Source organism: Coturnix japonica, chromosome 3, assembly GCF_054131305.1.
Source record: "Coturnix japonica strain WE chromosome 3, WE-NBRP24, whole genome shotgun sequence".
In the NCBI taxonomy this organism is placed as follows: Eukaryota; Metazoa; Chordata; class Aves; order Galliformes; family Phasianidae; genus Coturnix; species Coturnix japonica.
In genome coordinates, this window is record NC_140665.1 from 63158029 (window position 1) to 63181322 (window position 23294).

Genomic DNA, 23294 nt, shown 5'->3' on the forward strand with positions numbered 1-23294 from the left:
CAACACGTGCAGTCACACCGAGCAGGACCCTCCACTTACCCCCTTCTGGCTTCTGACCAGATCCGCGTACGTGCATCTTTCAGGTGGTGGCATATTTTGAGAACTCTTGACCTGGGATAAAGAGCACTTGTAATTCCGCATTACTTTCAACATATTTAACCATTATAATAATGCAGTCTGACCAAAAATAATATTAGCATGTTTCTCCAGCACGCAGAGGTCCCTTTATGTTATCTAAAATGAAATGCCCTCCTGCCTTTGCTTGATAGAGATCTGTAACATTAACAAATGTAATCTATAGGTCAGCTTTTACACTAAAACCTGATGGTCGAGCTTTATTACTGCGAGAAATTGAGACTTGGCTAAACGAGGTGGCAGCTGGCCAAGCCTACAGCTGGATTACAGGTCTTTACAAAAGGGATTCGACAGGACAGGTTTACAAAAGCAAGTTTAAATGTGATTCCTCTGCTTCTTTATTAAAAATAAAGGTTGGTAGCTTTCTCCAGTAGCTGATTCCTTTCCTACCTACTGCTTAGCAGCCCCACGAGGAATTGGAGAGAAAAATCAGTGGTTTGTAACTGCTTGTCTGCTGAGCCCCTCGGGGTGCTCTGCATAGCTGGCATACTTCAGAAATGACTTATTTAAGAGAGTACAATATTAAGAGAGCAGGTGATCAGAAAACACACCTTCCTGCTCTGCAGCGGCACGTTAATGGATGTGCTGAAGGCACCTCCATGCGTGGAGGTGCTTAACAGCACAGTACAGCTGCAAATAAACCTTGAGAACTTTCAATTATCTTCCTAAGAACAAATGGAAGAGCGACGTGAAAAATATTCATCGTAGAAGAGTACAAACGATTCCAGTGGCAGCCGTTTGCATGTTCACTTTGAAAGGCTTCTACTTGCTTTCACCACTTCTATCAGCCTCACACTCAGCATCCACCAGCTGCAGGTGCTACAACTTTTGTAGCAACCTCTGTACGTTGGTCGTCTTCTACTCGGTAGCTGTCACTGCAGAGCACTGGGTACAACACATCCTCTGTTAAGGGAATGAGTCACTTTGCCTTTTTTGCTTGTTTGTTTTTCAAACGTTGTTATACGTGTACTGCCTACAGCGTGGTGATACTGTATGTTTTTAACCCTTTCTAACCCTTACTATCACGTGCTGTTAACGATGAATCTAGCGAAGTTGCCAGGGTCACTTTACAAACTCACACCAGAAGTCTCCCCTTCCTGATGCAGAGGTGTTACCATGTGCGTGTCTGCAGTTCAAAGCCAGTGAACATATATAGAAGTCATCTACAAAATAATTTCCTCCTAGTTCTGAATTATAAACACAACCACATCGTAACAGTACAAAAAACCCGTTTTTCTCAGAAAGAGGAGGCATAATATGCAGTGCTGTAAGAGGTATGAAATATGCAAGGTCTGTATTCCTTTTAGAAATACATGAAATAATATAATTGTTTGTCTCGGCGAGTCAGCAGGTTTGTAAGCAGACAAACAGATTCACCAATAACATTATCAGCTTTTTTTAATAGCCTCAAAGTAAAAAGCAATGCTTCTATTTGGGAAATTAACTTTAAAGCTCTCTGCGTTTCCAAATTAACATTGCTGAAGATCATGTTGCTCAAAACATGCTCTTACTTTGACCATCAATGTGAAAATTGAAGGGTGTTCTCAAGGGCCACGTCAATTGGCTACAATTGCATTAGAGGACATGCTCCCATAGAAGTCTTTCCATTGAGTTCCCCGGGACTGAATTGACAAGACTAAATATTCATTACAGTTCACCTCTCAGGGCCCCATCCATTGCCACTTTAATCAATAACAGCGCCAGCTGAGCTGAGTGCAGCATTTCAGAGCACTCTGAGCTACTCACAACTCTAAATTCAGTTCTCTCTTCAAAAGCTTTTATAAAACATTTAAATATATATGTATAGCAGCATATCTTCTAGATAATATAACAGGGTTTGCTTCATGAAGCTTACATAGATAAATGTAATTTCTGATTGCAGATACGAAGTTGGTTGGAGGTAGCAACCATCATATCATGTTCTGCCTCCATCTGCTTGTTCTCAGGAATATTGGAAACTGAAGATGGATAGAAGCCACATTCTCTCAACTGTTGATCAGTGAGATCAAGCACTGTACCCACAGTTAAAGCTTCACCTTAGAACAAACCATTTAGGAAGCTACAAACAAGAGGTGACTACTTCTGTAACTCATCATCGAGAACAGATGCTTTTCTGGGCCCAGAGCACATCATCTTAAGCAGCCCACTTGGAGAGCTCTCATTCCTGCCCAAACAGCAGCAGAAAAACAGGAGGCAGAGATCTGTGCATACACCTGAGGGTGTGGTTGGTGCTCTTTATGGCTTTTACCTGAGTGATTTTCAACACCCCTCAGACTCCACCATATGAAATGCAACTGGATGAAACATCACAAGAGCAATAATAATCTTGAGATGAACTCATAATTGAAAGTCAAATTGAACTAATTTTCAGTCTCAGCTTTCTAATGACAGTTTTGTCTTCCAAGGGTTTGGATGTCTTTAAGAGGCAGGTACATTCTTGGCATTCCTGAAACATGAATCCTGTTTGCTTAGCTTCCTATAGCCAAGTCAGAGCAGCTCTTCTATTGTTCATTAACTTTTCTACTGAATCATCATTACTGTTGTTGCATGGAAACTTAACAGGGTGTTGCTAAACCATCCTGTTATTTCTAGGCCTTGGCTGCAGGCTTTGCTTTAACACTTCAGCAGGCTTTAGATTATGTATAATGGATTTGGAAGTAATTTTTTCCACCTCTAAGTTTCTGGCTGTACAGCCTGGGAGAACACTTCAGTTCTGGAGAAGATCCCAGCATTTCCAAACCTTGTGCCTTCAGACACTGGTGGCATTGCTTTAGGACCATCACAGGGCAAATTGGTTTTGTATCAGCCCAGGTGGGAAGCTTCAGAAGAGCTGAACCCTTTAGCATTTGCCAGTAGGTAATACTGCACCATAACAAAGTTACACTGATGGCCAGTATCCAGTCCTAGAGCCACTCTGCATTAAGTACTAGAGAAAAGTCAATCTCTTCAGCAAGAGCATTCAGATGGAAGCCTTAGAATAAAACTGGGTGGCTTTTAATACCCATTTGAATATGTATTTCTGCCTATGGAACCTAAAGTCCATAGGACCTCAGGAGACGTATCCCACACTCTTGAGGGAAGTGGCTCTGCCAGTTGCTGTTGCTGTTATCCATTGTACTTGAAATACCCTTAGTCTGGCAGAGTCCATAGTGACTGGAAAGGGGGAACAACCTACATTTATTAAAAAAAAAAAAAAGAAAAAAAAAAAAAAGAAAACCAGGGGCACTAGGAACTGTCAGTATGAGTCACCTCTGTGCCTGGTATGATTTTGGAGCAGATACTCATGGAAACTGTGTTAAAGCAGGGGAGTGATTGGTGCCAGCCAACATGGTTTCACAAAGGGCAAATCACCTGCCTAACTTGATGTCCTTCTAAGACACTGATAGTAATAGAGGACAAGACCGCCACCTACTTTGGATCCTTATCTCTAATTTAAGGAGACATGGATTTGATGGACAGACTGTTTGCTTGATAAGAAGTTGCTGGATGGTCACATCTGAAGAATTGCAGTTAATGTGTCAACATCCACATAGAATCAAAGAATGGTTTGGGTTGGAAGGGAACTCAGGGATCATCAAGCTCCAGCTCCCCTGCAGCAGGCAAGGTCGCCAACCTCTGTATCTAATCCCAGACCAGGCTGTCCCAGTCCCCATCCAACCTGGCCTTGAATACCTCCAGGGATGGGGGCATCCATGACCTCTCTGGGCAATAGCTGCTCAGTGAGCAGCGGTAGGGACCAGTACTGTTCTTGTGGGAAACCTGGAAACTTGAGGTAAAATGAGCCAAAACAGAGAAACATCAATTGCTTAAGGTGGATATTTACCTTTGTAAAGGTCAGTCTGGAAAGCTGTTCTTCAGGGCTACCTTACTGCTAATTTGTCACAGCAGACTGCTCTAAATTAGACAATTTCTTAATGCTGTAACGTGGATTTTCTTCTTTTAATTCAAGAAACTTAGTTATGCATTTTAAACAGTGTTGAACGCTCAAGAATAACCTGAAGTTACCATTCCACATTCAAAGCACAATCAGAGAAATCTGGTATGAAAGAACAGGTTCTGGGTAACATATGAATACTAGATTCAGACATGGACAGTTCAAAGGTTCTCAGGTCATCACTGCTGCACACATACCCTCTATCAAGGCAATTGTTATGGGTATCAGCACCACTAGAGCTCTGTAAGGCAAAAGTGAAGATGCTATTTCTACAGAACTGCTCACAAACAACCTGGAAGTTCCACGGATGCTTGCTGCCTCAGCTTAGCAATAAGACTGGTAACCACTACTTTCCCCATCTAGTTCACTATCCGGATTAGTACATGCCTACTTCATCTTAAGAGGCAAGTTTCACCTTGAACTCTTAAAGTCAGTCTAAGCTTAAATACAATAAATACACGCCAAGGTTAGTTGCATAAAACCAGCAGAAGCAAGAGTAGGCTTAAAATCAGAGCAATATTTTAAATATTTAATGCCAAGGAAAAAAGAAATACAGATTTGATTATGACAAATCTCAATTTTTTGTATTCATGTAGGCATTTGTAGCCTCAAGAGCAGCTTAACGCTTTAATTTGGCTTCCTTGGATACGCTACCTCATTTTAAGCTACTGACATAAACAGTTGAAAGGCATCCCCCCTAAAGAGACACGTGAATTCAGCCAAGGAATTCAGGATGAGGAATACATAAATCTATTTCAAAATTAAATCAACTGGTACCAAAAAGCATGGGAGCGCATGGGGCAGAACTGCTGGATCATCACTACAAACAATTTAAGCAAACTTTTATTGAAGCATTAAGTTGTGGTACAGATATTTTTAAATGATCAAAGTCTAACACCACAGAAATTATGAACACCATACTCCCCCCCATCCTGATCACCCCAGATAGTTCAATAATCCATTCAACAGCTTTCATTTTTATAGCCAAGGCTTATGCTTCTATTTATAAAATGTGTATTTCAGTATTACTTGAAAAGGAAACTCAAAGGACCTCAAGCCAGATGTCAGAGCAGTTGGGACAACATCTAAGAACAAAAACCACTGAAATATTGGTCCTCAGTATTAACACCAAGAAGCATTAGTGCCATTTACAGCATGTACTTGATGACATTGGTAAAGAACATCAACAATACATTTAAAATAAAAAAAGAGTGTTCCAACCACTTGGTTTCTAACCAAGCAGACTTCAGTTTAGAAGCACTAAAAAGCTGCTTCATTTATAAATACGGAAGGAACAAAACAAAAAACATTGCATCAAACCAGAAAGTCAAAACATTGCAAGGACAAGAGGAAAGAAAAACCCAGGTTCTTAATTAATGTGCTGGTCTCACAGCTGTTAAGATCCGAGTATTTGCAAACACAGCTGAAAGTCTCCCAGCTTTTTAAAAGTCTGCAGTTTAGTCGATACCCATTAATGTGACTTTGAATTACACACTTATTCATGTTCTATGAATAGTGTTCTACTTCACTTCTGTCTGCCGAGGTGTGCTAGACAGCTCTTGTTCTATGCCTCCACTGAATGCCCTCCAGTCACAGTAAGAGGAACCACCATAGAAATTAGGAGGAAAAAACAGATGAGGTCACAACACTCAAATACAACATAAGTCACGTGCACAACAAGGTCACAGGACTGTCACAAGATAAAGGCATTAGCTTTGTTTTTGGAACAACGAAATGAAGTGACACTGAACCAGTGTAGAAGCACTCTTTACAGTCAGAAGTGGTAGCTCAAACGTTTTACTGAGAAGAACCCAAACCAATCAACACGCCAGCCTGGCAAATCCCACTCCTTTGTTAGGCCTACCTGCCAGTGCTCAGGAGCACCAGCTTTTTAGTCATAACTGGTGATTAGGAAAGAAGATGTCTGGTGCCAACACCAACTTGCACTTTGCAAAGCTGTCACACAACTATGCCAAAGCACTTGGATCCTGACTTAGCTCTCCCCCATCAAGTCTGACCTTTTCCAAACTCTGTCACTGTGTAGCAATGTGACAGCTTAGGGATGTGGACAGATAAATACCAGCGTTAAGCTAAGACAAAGTTCAACCTGCATTAGTACCTGTACCCAAATGTCTAGAGGTGAAAGACCAGTGCATTAGCCCAGCGCTACAGTATAGCTGAACAGATTCCTATAAACTTATTTAGAGCGTGAAAAGTCAGTCTGATGAAAAAAAATAAGTCAACCACCACCTGTAGTAGCAAAACAATTTTTAACTGTTTTTAAGAACTTTCTCCAAACACAAAAGTGTTACTTAGGAATCAGTTTCATTAGAAATCGTACAAGTTTGTCAAAATTCATTTTAGACTGAAGTCACAACATAGATGAAAAATCAATGACAATTTAACAAAGAACTTTCCCGGTGAGTAGGTTGAGGTTGAAGCCTAGTGAGGACGAAAGCCTTGTCTGTGGGAAATTTTTGGCGATACCTGGAGAAAAACTACACTGTGTGTAATTCTACCTGAATCATTTTTACAAGTGTTGTTAAGTTCCATACAGTAAGATTTTTCTACATGCACTTCAATTTCACAGCAAGAGTGGCATAGAGTACCTAAACACAGAAGAGAGCATTCATGCAAGATATCTAACTCCTTGATATAATAATGCATACAATTCAAAATGGTTATACTATGATTACACCTAGGGCTTTCCACAGCTACAAGGTGGTGGGAGTGGAAAGCATGGCCCCCTGAATCATTAACTAGAAAGCAACCACCACCTTCTCTATGGGATCTCTTTTTGCGCTTTTTCTTCATTCTTAATCAACTGTGCTGTTGCTGGCGATTCTTCGTAAAACTGGTAAAAACAAAATTGTAATCACTGAACTGAGCAATCTGGTGATCAAGACGTTTAAACCCTTCGATCTTCTGAGCAGAAGAAAACACTGTGCGACATTTAGAGCTCTAGAAAACAAAATGGGAAGTTTACTTTTTACACTTCGCATTAAAAGATAGACTAGCACAATATGCATTCACGAGTTCTTGTGACATCTAACATGTTTTAAGCTCTTGTATGACAGCTGCTCAAAGTTTGAGCCCCAAGCAACCATTCTTCTCCTTATGTAGGGTACTGTTTGTTCATGAATCATTTGCTGACAGCATCACCACCAGCACTTTTACCATACAAAAGTAGAGGCAACTAGATAATACTAGTGCCCCAGTAAAATCATCTCCAGCACTGTGCTTTGTGGCTATATGCATTTCAGGAGCAAACAAACTACTGCATGGGGACTCACCTGATTAACAAAGAGGGTTGTTACAAATTTTCCTGGCTTGAAAACCTCTACAACTTTTCTAATCAGGTCATCATAAGAAGTTTGACTTATGTTTGTTTCAAAACTAACGTAAGAGAATTCTGGTTCTGGAGTGATGTGAATAGTCCAGTAAGTTCCCTGAAAAACAAAAGAAAAAGTTGTTATCACAAAACAAGCAAAACTGAAAATTTATGTTAAGATAAGCAAATGAGAAACTTACATCCGATTTCATCCCATTCATTGAATACCCACAAGGATTGAACATTGTAGCATCAATAACAGAACCTGGTATCAGGTCACGAATTCCACTCATCTGAAAGAGAAGTTGAAATCACACATCGCTATAAGCTTGTTTGTTTAACTCAGAATGAAGATCAATTTAGAATCAGGACACCAGAATTCTTCACATAACAGATCAGTTTGACATTATGTATCACTGCAGGTAAACTTGCTTTGTATCTTGTCACTTATCTAGTAAGCACTGAGCTGTATACAAGTTATTGCATACTTGACACTTAGAGAACCAAACTTCATAGCAGCAAGAAGGTGCAACTTAGAATTACAGTGCATAACTGCATCTGCTACTAAAATGGAAAATGGAGCTTCTAACCAACCAGTAAACAGCCTTCATTCTGTGGATACATTAATTCTGGAGTGTGTAGTACCTCCTTCTACTCCATGAAAAAAGCAGAATCCAAGGGATTCCCCTCACAGTACCTGAACCACAGAAAGATTTCTACAGCAAATATGATAGTGAGAATCAAAACTTAAGAGCACAAAACAAGATGAAGTTGGTGTATTTTATCAGTGGAATTTGTTCACATCACAGGAATTACTCATTTGGAAAAAAAATATATCAAGGAAAGGAGCCAAAACCATCAGGTTATGCTTAGACCTTAATCTCTCCCCACTGCTATACTCAAAACCACCCAAAGAACTTTGTGATTTATCTGTAACTTTAATAGCTAGATACCTTTGCTATTCCTAATCTTTAGTTTAAGTCTTATTTTCTTGTCACTTTCATTCTACTCCATCACATTTCTATGCCTATTTTTCCATCCTCCAGAGGAGGAAACTTCTAGTCACCCAAAGCACTACAAATTGCTTTTTCCCATTGATTAAAGTGAGGGCCATTTGACCACCACACCAAAGTTCCAAAGCATTAACCTGATTTTAAGACCTTTCCCAACACAAAGATTGTAAATACAAGTAAAGCACTGCCTAAATTCCACCACCCCCAAACTATTTAGTTTTCAAGCAAACATACACGAGTGACATCATTTGCAGTAACACCATCTTTCATGTAGAACTGGTCCATAACTACTGGGTCAAGCTCACTCATCAGAATTTCCAGTGTCTGATCAGGCTGATTGGATATCCGACTCTCTGGGAAATCCAGGGTGTACAGGTACCTATGTATGATAGAAATCACTTATGTAATAAGTATTATCAGCACCAAGTACAGCTGTGAGCCCCAAAGAAATTCAAATTCTTGTAATACAAACCAGCAATCAGAATTCATCCGTCCCATGCAATAAGCTGCTCCATCTAGTCAAGACAAAAAGGCTCCAGTTAACATATGACAGTGGATAGCTTACATAATACTGACATCACTTCACATTTAAGGATAGCGCCTCTCACAACACACCACATCATTGATACAGCTAACCACTTGTATCAAATTAGTAGGCATTTAACTTCAGAAGTATTAAGCCAATAGGCAGAAAAACTGGCTCCTTTGGCTGGTCTGAGGACCCAGTTTGGAGCCTACTTAGCAGGCAGTTCACATTATAGCATTAACTGTGCACATACAGATAAGCAAGACTTCCATGCTTCTATTTGCTGAACACTCAGCACTACAGATTCCATGTTCTCTCAATAACTTTTTCTGCCAGTAGTTAAAAATCAAAGTTCCAGGCTTTAGATTTCATTTAGTAAAATGTTCAAATTAAATCTTTAATGCAGTACAGTGACTCTTCCGAACAGCTTACATTTTTTCTTCACTGTATTGGCTGTTACATTACTACTCTGCAGTACTGCACAACTGCAGTGAGGCTTTCAGAGTCTGTGAGAGCTGGATTTTGAAGACTTATTTACTCTAATCCTGAATATCATCAGTTAAGAGAAGGTGCTACGTGCCAAGCCAAGGAGATTTCAAGTTTGATCTTGGTAAGTGAGTATCAGGAAATTCTTTATAGCTCTTTTATTTGCATGCTGTTGAAGCTTGCTCCAGATGCAGAACTGCAAGATGTGCTAAATGAATGGCCTCAAAAGGCTATGTATTATCATGCCACTTGTTGCTTCTCACTTCATATCAACACCTCACACAAGCTGTGCAACCTCACTGTAGTTTCATATGCTTACTTGGGAAAATTTCATTAAGAAACTCCACTTCTTCCTGGAAATTCCTATGTGGGTACTCCTGGTGGGAAGGCTTCATGAAATTCTTACGTGAATAAAAGAAGCTCTGAAAAAAATAAAAATACATTAGATGTCAAATATATCTGCCTACAACCTAAAAACCTAGAAGCAATTCAGAAAATTTAGTATAAGCTTTCACAGGACATGACTTCTCCACATCAAAAATGCTGCCAGCCATATGTTTATTTCTAGCTTCATTAGTAAGCTACAGGACAGAGCTTATTTCTGAATTGGTTTTCTACAAAAAAAAATTCAATTATTCCAGCGTTGACTACACAGGCAAGAAAGTTCTTCACCTTTAAGTAACCTTAACTCTGCACAGTAGCATTTATAAGGCAGTGATCTTTAAAAGGCAAATAGAAGGCCAAATTCCATAGCAGAGCAAACAGTCATATAACTTCATCTAGGAAGCAAACAACTAAGAAATGTTTGAAATAAATACAAAACGATTTTGAAATATTAATAAGAGGCTTGCTGCCTATTTTAAAGGAGATGCATTTTCAGCACCTTACCTGAATTGAGTCAAACCCACTGTACTCCCTAGCAAGCTCCAACAGGGGAACCAGTGCTTGCAGTAAGAGGGTGGTACCACACGTCTTCAAAATGAAACGTCTCTTGGAGACAAACATGCTACTCTCACTGTAAAAGTGATGAGAAAAATACATTAAACACTTAATACAAAGCAGGAGACAAGGGTTAGGTTTTGGTTCCTAACCCCAACCACATGCATTATTGCAAACAACAATCAGTACACAAGATGTCAACATGCTTGGCAAATTGATCAAATCAACAAACTTTAGCAAACATATGAGAGCTGCTATGACTTCCTGAAACAATTACTTGCTCTACCTGCATAATATTACATGCTACTACCCTGCAGGAAAAGAGCTACATGCATGACATGCCCTCAATCTACTCAAGAATCACAGGTGCTGAGAAATGGGTACACAACAGACAAGCAGTTTCTTAATCTAGCTGCAAAATGGAGTCAAACATCAAAAGTCTGACCTCAGCTGAAAGAAAACTATCAAGAAAGTCAGCCCAGAGAAAAGCAAAATCCTTACAGGAATTAATACTATGTCTGGCTGTATCTTCTAAACAATCTGACTACTAGGGAAGTGATAAATCAGCACCTATCCACAGAAAGAGGAAATCACGGGTTATAACTACAGTTCTATGATATGCCTCATGCAGAGGATAAAGTTTACATACTGTTGACTTCTTTAAGCCAGATACAGAACTACAAGCCCACCAAATTGAAGATTAGCACTGATACTACATCCAAAATACTTAGAAGTGTATAGCAAGTACTTCCTCAGCAAATAAATGAAGAGGACAAATCTAGCTTGAATAGCTTTAACTCAGCTGAGTGTGCTGTTTAAGAATACAAAGTAAAGGTTGTATTTTACCCAGGATATAGGAGTTTTTTCAGCATTTAATTTTTAAATACAGAGCTTGCAGGTAAAGACTTCAGCACAGTTTTTGACTAGTTTGCTCTTAACCCAACCTTCCTTTCCAGGCAGCCTTTCAGAGTACGAAAGCTTCAGATTTTGTAATTTGAAGTAAGGCAGAGAATGTAAATGTGTCTGACAAGTTCATGTAGGGAAAAAAAAAGCATGAAAGTATTTTCAAGATGAAAACCATATGGCAAAAGACCAACTGCTGTGCGAGGCCGAAATCCCAAGATTCCAGGAAAGACGCATTTTTACAAGTATCCTTTGTGGTAATGCATCATCTGTCTTTAAAGCCAATTTATTGCTAGTTTTTGTTGACCTAAAGCTCACACTTACATGCACTGTCTTGTTGAAGTGTTCCTAACATCTGAATAATTTTTTAATTGGGGACGCTTACTTACCCCAGGATAAAAATCCACATCAGGTACACAAATGCCACAGCAAGTAAAAACTAAGCACACTAATAATCACAATAGCATTCCTGCTACTGAACAGAAGCACGATAGCACTATGATTAGGAGGCCTTTGCAAGTTGAAGCTAATAATGACAGGATCTTAACCCAAGATTGGATTATCAGCCAAACATCACTTCTCAACAGCTTTAACAATTTTACCTATTGAGCACCCTAAGCAGCAGCTATAACAGGCTTACCTGAGTACATAAGCTTCCTGCTTGTCAGTTTTTGTCACACTTATGATCAAACAATGCACATTCTCCAGAAGTTTGTCCCACTCAATCCTGTAACAAAATCAGAGCAAAGTCAAAACAGGTCAAGCTGGAACCTTCTGAAACACCAGATAAAAAAATACCATAAAAAGGATTGTAACTGTCCTAATCCCCTTTCATGCTCTCAGATCCAGCAACTCTTCATGGAGGAACCACAAACCCAATAGAAGCGCTATTCAATTCTTAGATCTCAATGGCAAAATCTGAGTTTTCCACAGGAACCACTAGCATAACCTGCTGCATGAGTGCAGCTAACAAACAACAGTGCCAAGCCTCTAACAAGGCAGGTATAATGCTATAATGGGATGATAATAGCAGGGTGGCAAAGTCTTTGGCTACAGCAAAGGAGAACAAGCCTAAATGCAGCAAATGAAGGAAAAGAGCTGTTTACCTTTGGAAAGCCTCAGGTGGGCTGGGACCTCCAGTAAGATACCCTCCTCCCCTTCACTGGCAACCCTTAAATGAGGTCCCCAAGGGAGAAGATTCCAGCTCCCCCACTTGCAGTCAAGTGCAAAGCATACACCCGAGCTCCCCTGGGTTGGCCCTGCCTTCCACCAGGTGCTCAATCTCTGTTTAAGACCATGACTTAGCAATTTTGCTACAGCAGGTTAAACATCACATCCTCCATGTAGGAAAAGGAGAAAATTGGATGTTGAAAGTGTATGCTTTAAGTTGAATCTTCACATACTTCCAATTACAGAAGCCAGTGGTAGCCATCTGAGTAATACAACAGTACGTTATCATTAAAAGGTTACATTTGTTCAACTTAGAATCAAGTTGATAACTCGAATGAAAACCAGCCCTAAGAAATACTACATCTTAATGGCCTGAATTCCTCTTTGATCAATCTGGATAACAGAATTCCTTTTACTTCTAGAAGATGATGTAGATTCAACATTTGCTACATTTCACTATGACGGTGCGTATCAACTCTTGATTGCCATTACTTATTCTGTGAGAAATTCTACTAACAAGCTGAAAATTCAAAAGGCACAAATGAAGCAAAAGAATTTCTAAGCACTCACGAGAAGTTACAGACTAAGAAAAAAAACAACCCTTAACTATTCTGTCATTTCAGTCTTTTGTCTATTAGAAGAATCCAATACAGCCGTAAAATTTGCTACCGAACAGATACAACTTCCCAAGGTTGCAAAACTACAAAGTGGTCACAGCTTCCCATTTCTCCCTTCCCACAGCATATTCAAACTGTAGGTTTGTGCTGGATCCTGCTATGAGCTAAGGAATTTACTAACCCCAATATATAGTAAAGTTACCCACCAGGTTATGGAGCTGAAGCAACTATGAGAACTAAGACCCAGACCTTTACCAGCTGGTGAAGGGTAGAGAACTCTCCACAGCTGGAGGACTGAAAGAAACACTATTTCATCCAGTCACCACACAAGCTCCCAGATGAGCTCAGCTGTCCCTATTAACTGTCAGCCTAATCCCCAGGGGTCAGACCTTCTTCCCCTTTGGCACTGCTAAAGCTTGATGGCTGTGCTTCAGGACAAAGCACTCACTGTTAGTTCTAGCAGCAGCGCTGTTCCAGCAGCTCCAAATCTTTCCCCTTAAGGGGGAAAAAAAAGTAGTAGATTTGCTGAAGTGAAACTTCAATGCAAAGCTGAACTTTAGGTTCTCCTATCACCCAGCTGTAGTCCAGATGCTCTTTGCTTCCTAAGCACCCCAGTAAATAAATGCCTCTCATTTCTCCCTCACTTGAGGACATCTCCTAAACTGAATTCTGCACCTTTGCTCCTTGAGGATTTTTTTTTCCCAATTATAGTCTGCACTGAACTAAACCAGAACATGCTTAGCTTACAGACCGTATCCTTTTTGAAAGAGTGAAACTATGAGGAAATGACTTTAAACGAATCCTCTTCATCTTGAAATCCCTCATGATTAGACACACACCTGATGAACTTGATGAAATTCAATTTTTAATGATCCAGATATTCAAAGTGGATTTTTCCCTACCATTCCAGTTAGTGAACCCTGATGAAATTCTCTTCAGCGACAGGACAGCACAGACTGCTCAAATCTGCAGATGGAACTGATGAGCCCATTTTGACTTCACTGATACACTGAACTCCACGCCATACTATGGGCTGTGTATGAAAATGCAACCAGTCTCTTTTCATCTTTGAGCAACCAGGTAAGTGCTAAGAGTGAAACTGTGAAGTCAAACTTTATTAATATTGTCCTGGACAACCAGGCTATTTTGGTGAGGACTTCAGGATTTAGTCATCTTGAAGCTACAGCGTACCTGCATATGTTCGCCAGCTTTAGTATCTTTCCTGTACCATCTTACTGTACTCTTCTTGTAAACTGAACTAGGTGATGTGTTCATTGTATTTGCTATTGCAGAATAACTCCAAATCATCCCAGCAGCACTCCTGCTTATGTCCTATCTGTCCCTGACGAAACAGCACTTAGAAGTCTAACAGCATTTGTGAAAGCTGAGGCCTGGATCTCTTAAACTGCCCAATTCTGCTATAATTCTACTCATACACTACCACAGATAAGATTTTGTACTTGTACTTAATGGACCTGCATGTATCTCAGACACTGCCAAAGTATAAAACTCTGACTTCAGTGGCTCCTTAGCTGGTTAAAGTCTCAGCATTGTGCATGCAAATAAGAATTTTCTAAATATCACGGTACTGCAGCAATGGCCACTTCAGAAAAATAGCTCCCTTACGTCTCAATCATATTAGTGGAGGAAGATGCAACAATTTTGAGGTTCAAGAGCACAGCAATGAGGGATTGATACAGCATCAATACAGAGTTGCACACTGAATCCAAAGCAAACCATGCAAAGGAAGTCCCTACTTAAGCTAATACGATAGTCAGCATTTTGGTACTGCAGTGTCAACTGCAGTGGTACAACATCTTATTTAAAATCTATTAAAGCTTTGCAACTACAGAAAGCACAGCTAACCATGTGCTAAGTGTTTGTGCATTCAGCTTTTACAGAAATGGAGTTTTCTAGATGTTCTGATTAAGGTAGAATCAAGAAAGAGAAAGTCCACAAATTGAGGAATACACAAGATGTCAACCTTGATCGAGAAACACACATAAAATTAACAAAGGGTTGCAGGAGCCAGGATGAGACTTGGCCACATCGTGAAGTTTTATGGAGATATTCACCTTATCTATATGCACGTTAAAGCTAAGTGCAGGAAGCAACTACAGAAAGGCCACCCCACTAACATGCTGGATTTGATCCCTATATAATCTACTTGAACACAATGACCTTTTTATTTGACATTTTTCATTGTTTTAAACAGAGCTAGAAAAGAATTGGGATCTCTTTGTACCACATAGTCTAAGTTTATTAAAACAAACTTTTCCTTTAATCTGCAGAATTATTCAAGAGTTTCAGCTAAGAGACAATGTGTTCTCCGTACACTTAGCATGGAAGCAAAAATTAAGAGATGCCTTTCAATATTATCAGTGCATGTATCACGCTCAATGTCACTGTATTCTGAGAAACAAAAAACCTTAAAGTTAATAACTGTGAAAGACTTGAACATGACATGAGCCAACCTCCCCATAAAGGAGCTAAGCACATTAGAAGCTGATACTTGAGTAACATTGATATCCAAGTGATTTCTGTAGCAGGCTTCCATCCACTGCAAGTCCAAAGCGACAAAATCATCTGAGACCAACAACTCATTGTTATGTAAAGTCAGTATTACCCATTCCAAAGTGATCAAATCCTGGATCTTAATTATCGAACAGCAGACACCCACTGAAGGTCAAAATCTTCTCCAATAGGCAAGCAATGTGCATCTTAAATGTGTGTGTGTATATACATATATACACACACACTTGCACAGCTACTCATTAAAAACAAGACAACCGACAGGTGTGTAGCAATCAAAGTAATAACCAATTTTACCTTGCTCTTGATTGTTAAGACCTTGCTTAAAATCAAGTATTGAGCTATGGACTGATCACTTTCATTCCCTCCAGCTGTTACCTCCTAAATATTCACCTCATTAACACAGCACAGTTGAGCAGGCAGTATCCTGTCAGCACCCTGATCCAGACCATGGGTAAGTGTAGTGCCCAGACCAAGCCACCAATGCACAGTTAGAGATGCTGACTGAATACCAGGGGCAGAGCTACAATATCACTTCAAACTATTCTGAAACAGGTAGAAGCGGTAAACGCCAACTACTCAAATCACAAGCTTCCTAAAGCATCTCTCAGCAGTTCATGTGTTTCTTCCCTGCAGAATGACAGATGCATATTAATTCTTATTAAAATTATAATTTAGCTTATAGAATATAGATTTCCTTGACTCACGTATACTCAAAGCACTTCCAACATGGTAACTTCCACGGTATCTGTGGAGCACACAAAACCCACACCCCTTCTATGTGGTTTTGAAAACAGATACACAAAAACTCCATACTTTTCCCTTATCTTAAGCCTAAAACCTTTCCAAGGACATACACAAACCTGAGTGAAAGGCAAGTACCTGAATAGGAAGTCACACCCACATCACAAGCAATTACAGCACAGGCTTTTAGCTAGAAGATCCTGAGCCAACTAGTAAAGATAATAATTCCCAAAAGACTCTTAAGATATTCCAGCCATGGCACAAAAGAGGCCACATACTTTTTAAATGCTGTGTATTGCTACGGTCACAGTTCCCTTATTACTGTTGCTACAGCAACAGTATACAAGGAATGCTGACTTCATACTTCACCTCCAGAGATATTTGAGGGACATTCCTTTGCCTGTTACATCAATGGATAACACATACCTGACACCCAAGACGTTTCAGCCCTGATGAGCACATTAGGACTTCAACAGAAGTCTTGCATGCAACCTTTACGGCAAGTTTGAGTCTAACCTTCTCCAGAAGGAACACACTGTAAGACAGCGACTGTCTGCCATAAGCATCAAGCCTTCCTGCTCTCCTGGCTGAATAAACAGTCATTAGGATAGTCATTTCAAGAACAGACCAGTAGCCACAAGTTTAAAGAGGTTTATGAAGTGGCTTATGACAGAAAGTAACTAACCAAATCCTGAAGTTTCAGCAGTAAGGTACGAAAATATCCAGTCACCTTTAATGAAAGTCTCAGCATTCTGCAAGCAATATCACAGTAACAGTGAGTATAAAAGGGCTTGCCTTGTTTTCTTTGTGTGAAGCTATTCTTTAACTAAGAGTTACGAGCAAATATTTTATCTGCCATTCTGAACTAGTCTGCAATAGAGGAAGACTGAATTCTTAGGTAAAGTTCTCCAGATTATCTTTTACATCCACATGAAATAAACTCAAAGAGCAGAGACAGAACCTTACCTCCCTGTACAACCCTGCCTCCCCTGTCGCTGCCCACATCAGGTGCCATAGGCAGCGGTGCTACACTTGTGCAGTCTCCCAGGAGTAAGAGCAAAGGAGGCTCCCAGCCCAGCCTTCCCACACCTTTGTAGTTTGAAGGAGCATGCAATAACACCACCACATTCTGCAGGACCGTGGGAGTCGACTCAGGCTACAGGGTGTAGTACAAAGCAAGTATTTACAGGACTTGTATCAGCTGCTTGCCTTTGCTGTTGCTTAGCAGTTCTCATCTGGCATAGGCTGAGAATTGCATGGGATCGGTATCATCCCACATTGCTCATGACTGCACTGCTCTTTCTCCGGTTTCTTATCTTGTGTCCAAATACATACAAATTAAAGGTTCATAAATAAGTATCATCTCGATCTTTTGAATGCTTGAGAGATGGACTCCTAAATACTAGAATCACAGTCTCGTGTGGGTTGGAAGGAACCTTAGAGATCATCGAGTCCAACCCCCGGAATTCGAGCCTCCTGTGTAGCAGAGCGGCACTTGTACCAATCCTTCACCTATGGCTTCAAACTTGTGCACATTCAAGAACACAGGAAGCCCAGAGGTAGAAAACAGCTGCATTCTCATCTGAAGGCATAAGCCGCTTTCTGTGCTGTGGGGACAGTGAAAATGCTCCTCAGTCACCACAGAATTCCACTCACAGCACAGTCATCATGTTTTCAGCAAAAGCTCATTTTTATACTTAAAGACTATTTTTAACAAACGTGCTTTCCATAGCACAGTGAGAACATGCACCAAGTTAACGCAAATGACTAAAGCCACAGAAACGTTAACTTCATTCCATTGCTCAGTGTGAGCGGGGCAGGCAGCTCCAGATGCTTGTCATTATTTCAAGTTCAGGACCTTTTTGCAGAACTGATTGGCAGACAAAGAAAAAGCCCCCACACCTCAACAAATTAAAGCCTGTGTTAATTCATTTTCCTTCTAGTTTTCAGCTGGGACTCTTAACTGAAGGTATTAGAACAATAAATTTCACGTCAGTAACTATTACATGGTAAGAATGCCACATTGCAACACCGGAGGCCCGGGTTCGAATCCCCCCTGTGGTGCAAGTGGTAGAAGTGCCGCTCTGCTACACAGGAGGCTTGAATCCCGGGGGTTGGACTCAATGATCTCTAAGGTCCCTTCCAACCCACACAAGACTATTATCTATTTTTATCTAAAAACAGCCTTGCCCAAAGGAGAAAAAGATATAACTTCTTCATTGACCAGTTCTTGAACCTTTTCCTTAGCAGCTGGCAATATCCAAAGACTTCAAACTATCTGGTCCCCAGCAAGGGCACACAGCATGGACATTTCTGGCTTTGAATGCCAGCTTAGTCATTCAGCAGATGAATGGCTGGCATTTCACTACTAAGCAGGTACAATACAAAAGGCGAGCTCAACTGGTTGGCAACCTGACTTTAATTTAGCTATTGTTCTACAGCTTCAGCTTTGATTCAAACTGGCTTATTCAATTGCCTTCATGGAATTAGCATAGCAGGGTACAACGCGTTTGGAATGTTCTCATTTGCATCTATCAACTGTAGTGAAGATAATTTAGGTCCAACATTTCTCAAGAAGGTTGTTAACAAAACTTTGTTTCATGCTAGCAACATATTATCACTGTTCATTATCCCTACACGCAGTTTAACAGCACATCTCAGATGTCACACCTTCCTACCAAAATAGGTAGACAGCTTCAATCAGCATCGTGTATTAAGACCCAATTAACACAGGTGCCTTCAAAGCTCCCTCCCCATTCTGAAACGGTGTTAAAGGCCACATGTTCAATAGTTAGCAGTTTGTATCTAACCTATTAAAATGTTATGGCCATATCTAAACTGTGTGAAGGAGCTGCCCCTGTACTTGCCTTCAATTCCATTAAGTTGTATTAAGCAGCTTTAAAAACCAGGTTTTTGCTGGTTTGTACATGGAAGCTTCAGATCACAAATGAAACAGAGCATGAAAGGGTCAATGAAGAAAGCAACAGCAGAACATCTCTAAACTACAAGTTCTGTAGGTTCCAATACCAGCATGTGAATGCAAAATCCAATTTTTGGAAGTTTCCATATTTAAAAGCAGTTAAATATAGCAGAAACCCTGCAGCACCTACAGAACATTTCAGAGCATCTGTAAAACTTTCAGCTAGAATTTGCTCTTCCAGTGTTGCCTGGACACCAGCTGTACAAGTTGAAGCTTCATATTTGCTATAGCTCTTAAAGTAATAACAGGCACATAATCACATCTCAGCATTTCCATGCTAAGCGTATTATTCAAAAAAACACAGAACTTCCTATGCTGTACTTTCATCCCATTACCCCTAGTCCTGTCCCCACGCACTACTGAAAAGAGACCAGCCTCACCACTATGGCTCCCACACCTCAGGTATTTATAAACCTGGATCAAGTCCCCTCTCAGCCTTCTTTTCTCAAGGCTAAACAGACCCAGTTCCCTAAGTCTCTCCTCATAGGGGAGATGCTCCAGGTCCTTCACCATCTTTGTGGCCCTCCAATGGACTCTTTCCAAGAGATCCCTGTCTTTTTTGTACTGGGGAGCCCAGAACTGTCAGAGTTCCGTGAACAAACTGCCCCGGAGCACCAGGTCAGGGCAAACATCTGTACTACACTGATTCTGATGTAGCAGAAACAAAGCTTCTGGTAGCTGTGAGCTACTGACATAGACACACACATGCACACAGGATGCCCATTATTTTAGGGGAGGCTGTTATCTGCTCACCAGCAATTCAGACCTTTACACAGCTAACTAATACATTTACAAAGGAAATGTGCTGAGAAACGCTGAAACAAAGGGAAAGACAAATAGCACGAGCTGAGTATGCACCTTTGACTGGAGATGCTGCCTTCATTACCATATATATCCCATACATTCAACACATCACAACATCTCTTCTGAGCATCCCAAAGAAAGACCGCTGGCTAACAGCAACACACAAGTAGATCTGGATATACCACACACACACACACCAGATCCTCTGGGTGCCGTCCCATGACTTCAGTTTCCCTAGACTTACAATGACCTTACAAAAGGGAGCCTTCACATTTGCCTCACATGCCTAAAACAAAACAGCATTTTCAACTGTGTGAACCCAATACATCTGGAACAGACTGCCCAGGGAGGTGGTGGAGTCTCCTTCTCTGGAGATATTCAGGACCCACCTGGACACCTACCTGTGTGACGTGGTGTAGGGAACCTGCTTTGGCAGGGGGGTTGGACTCGATGATCTCTAGAGGTCCCTTCCAACCCCTACAATTCTGTGATGTGCATGCAAACCACGTTCTCCCTGCAAACCTGCACATAGTCCTGGGCACATTGTAGGGCACGTAAGCAGATTTTGTTTTCATTTCAGGCTTGCCACAACCATTTTCTGACACTTCCATGGTGCCTGTGCCACACTAACATATTCAACAGCTCTACAGTTGGACCGCTTACTACAGGGACAGGCATCCCAGTCTACCCAGGCATCTCCCCCTATGAAGTACAGCACTGGGGAGCTACATCACAACCATCCAGCGGCCACCTCGCCCGGTAGGGTGAACAAGGGTTGAACAAGGTGACCCGTGAGCATCATTGGCGGCATTACCGAGGGCCCGGTTTAGCCACCCCGGGAGGAAAGCCGTTCCCTGCCCCCGAGGCCGACTTAGGAACACGTGTGCAGCCGAAGCCGTGCGGGCCGGGGCCTTTCTTCCTGCCTCGCTGGGTGGCAGTGAAAGAAGCGCACATTCCTCAGATACCCATTGGGTGACAGGCAGGGGCCCACCCCTGCGCGGCGCCCAGTTCTCATTGGCTTGAACTTGTCAATGGGGGGAGAAAAAAAAAAAAAAGAGAGAGAGAGAGAGGGAGCGATGCAGCGCGCCTGGGAGCAGCGCCAAGAAACTCACGTGTAAGCCGCGGCTCCGGCCACACTTCAGCGGGAGGAGCCCCCCCCGCTCCCCCCCTGTGCCTACCGCGCCGCGGGGCCGCCGGAGGGACCCGCTGTCACACCGACGTGGAGAGCGAGGCCCGACGCCTCAGGGCGCGCGCGCGGCCGCCGCCACCAACGGCTCGGAACCAACCGCCGTCCGCCCGCGCACGGCCATTACCACAACCACCACCACAGCACCACGCCCGGGCCGCTGCCCTCCTCCCTTCCCTCCTTGTCTCCCTCCCTGCCCGCTGCCGTACCTGGGGATGGTGCGGAGGTCTCCGGACCCCTTGCTCTGGTGCGGCTCCTGCGGCGCGGGCTGCTGCCGGGCGAACCACACCTCCAGCAGCTTCTCGGTCCCTTCGAAGAAGTGTGCACCGTTCTCCTTCATGGTGAGACAACTCGGCAACCAACAACCATAGAAATTAACGGCGAGCCTCACCGCCGCCTCCCGGCTCCCGCTCCGTTCCGGGCGGGTTTTTACCTTTCTGGGGCTGTTGTGGCTTTTTTTTTTTTCAGTATTAATTTAGAAAAAAAAAAAAAAAAAAAGGAAAAAAAAGATTTTTTTTTTTAAGCGCGGCGGCGAGCGTGTGTGAGAGGGTTACAGTCCGAGCGGGCGGGCGGGCGGTGCGATTCCTTGTAGTCCGTGTTCCCCTGTTACAGAGAAGAGCGGTGAGCGAGCGCTAGCTAATGTCGCCGGCCATACTGTGTAAGCGACGGGCTGCGCGCACTCCGCCGCTTTTATAGTCCGCCGGATCGCGGGGGCACGCCGCGAGGCTCGGCGCCTGCCATTGGTCGGCTGCAGCTCGGGCCCGCCCTCCCTCTCTTCTGATAGGGCGAAGGGAACGCCCGTCAAAGCTATGCCGGTTCTCTGCCCCGCCCACTGCAGCCCGCCCGCTCAGCCCGGAGGAGCGGGAGCGTGGGGCTGGGGCTCGGCGTGAGGCGGCAGCCGGCACCGGGGCTGGGCCCCGGCCACACATCGCCGCCTCTAAGCGGAATAGCGGGCTGAGGGCGGCCACCGGAGCCGGGAGAGCCGGGGAAGGGAAGCCGAAGCAGCAGCGTGCTGCAAGGGGACGCCTGCGCAGCCTCGGGGCGCTCCAAGCGACGGCTGTCGCTGTTACTCCGTGAGGGGAAGCGAGGAGTTACCTCAGCGCCCGGCCGTGTCACGGGGCCTCTGGGGACGTGGGCCGTGCTGCCGGGCTGTGCAGTCCTTTAAAACGTGTTTTCAACACCATGACGATAAGCCCCGCGTTATAACGCTGCGTAACGCAAGGAAACCTCCGCTGTCGAGCAGCCGGAGAGCAGAAGCCGTTTCGCCCCTTCAGGCAGCGGGGGCCGAGGGCCGATGGATGGATGGATGGATGGATGGATGGATGGGCGCTGCCGAGAAGCGCTGGGCTCAGGGGGCGGCCCCAGAGGGTGGCTCTGACCGAGTGAGTCACAGCGTGAGTCAGCCGGGCGGGAAGCACCCGGCCCCGTCACAAGGTGGTCTGGTCTCAACTACGTGTTGCTGCCTCCTCCGCTGGGCTGCTACGAGCTGCATCTGCGTTAATGACGGCGATTTCATTCTAACCGTAGTTAATAGCTCGGAATCGTGATCGTTCTTAATGTGCATCGGTTTCTCGAGGCCGCTGGCGTCTCAGCTTCACACACGCTTGTGCTGGCGTAAATACGAGCGAGTGCTTGGGCATGCACGAGAAGTTGCAGGTGGGGAGTGGAGGGCTGCTTGCTCCATACGTGTCTAGATTCCATTGGTTTATAGTGCTTAGGGAAACCACGGATGAGAGGTTGTGAGCCCTGAACAGGCACAGACCCCATTTGTTCTTAATACTATTCCTCCCATCTTTGTACCCACGCTAATTCTAAATCCCACTTTCTGTTAATGTTGGTTCCTGGTTTTCAGCAGGGAACTTCTGGTTTCAAGCAGTCTGTGTGATGTTGCTCCAAGCAGACATGTTTTTTCTTATCTTGGGAAGAGTCTCTGATGTCCTGACCCCTGGCTAGAGTTTGGCTTCACCCCTTATATCATGTGCACATCATTTCCA

At 42.9% G+C, this 23294-nt stretch overlaps 1 protein-coding gene across 1 annotated transcript; it reads right to left on the minus strand.

The window, feature by feature from the left end:
- Nucleotides 1-4894: 4894 nt before the first annotated feature.
- Nucleotides 4895-21964, minus strand: AMD1 (adenosylmethionine decarboxylase 1). The gene is made up of 9 exons (XM_015858608.3): nt 21510-21964; nt 11908-11994; nt 10314-10440; nt 9745-9847; nt 8886-8928; nt 8648-8792; nt 7601-7693; nt 7363-7518; nt 4895-7030 (listed from the first exon to the last, which is right to left on the minus strand). Exons 1-9 carry the CDS (start codon nt 21638-21640, stop codon nt 6890-6892), a joined length of 1026 nt encoding a protein of 341 aa, XP_015714094.1. The 5' UTR covers nt 21641-21964; the 3' UTR covers nt 4895-6889.
- Between the last annotated feature and the right edge of the window lie 1330 nt (nt 21965-23294).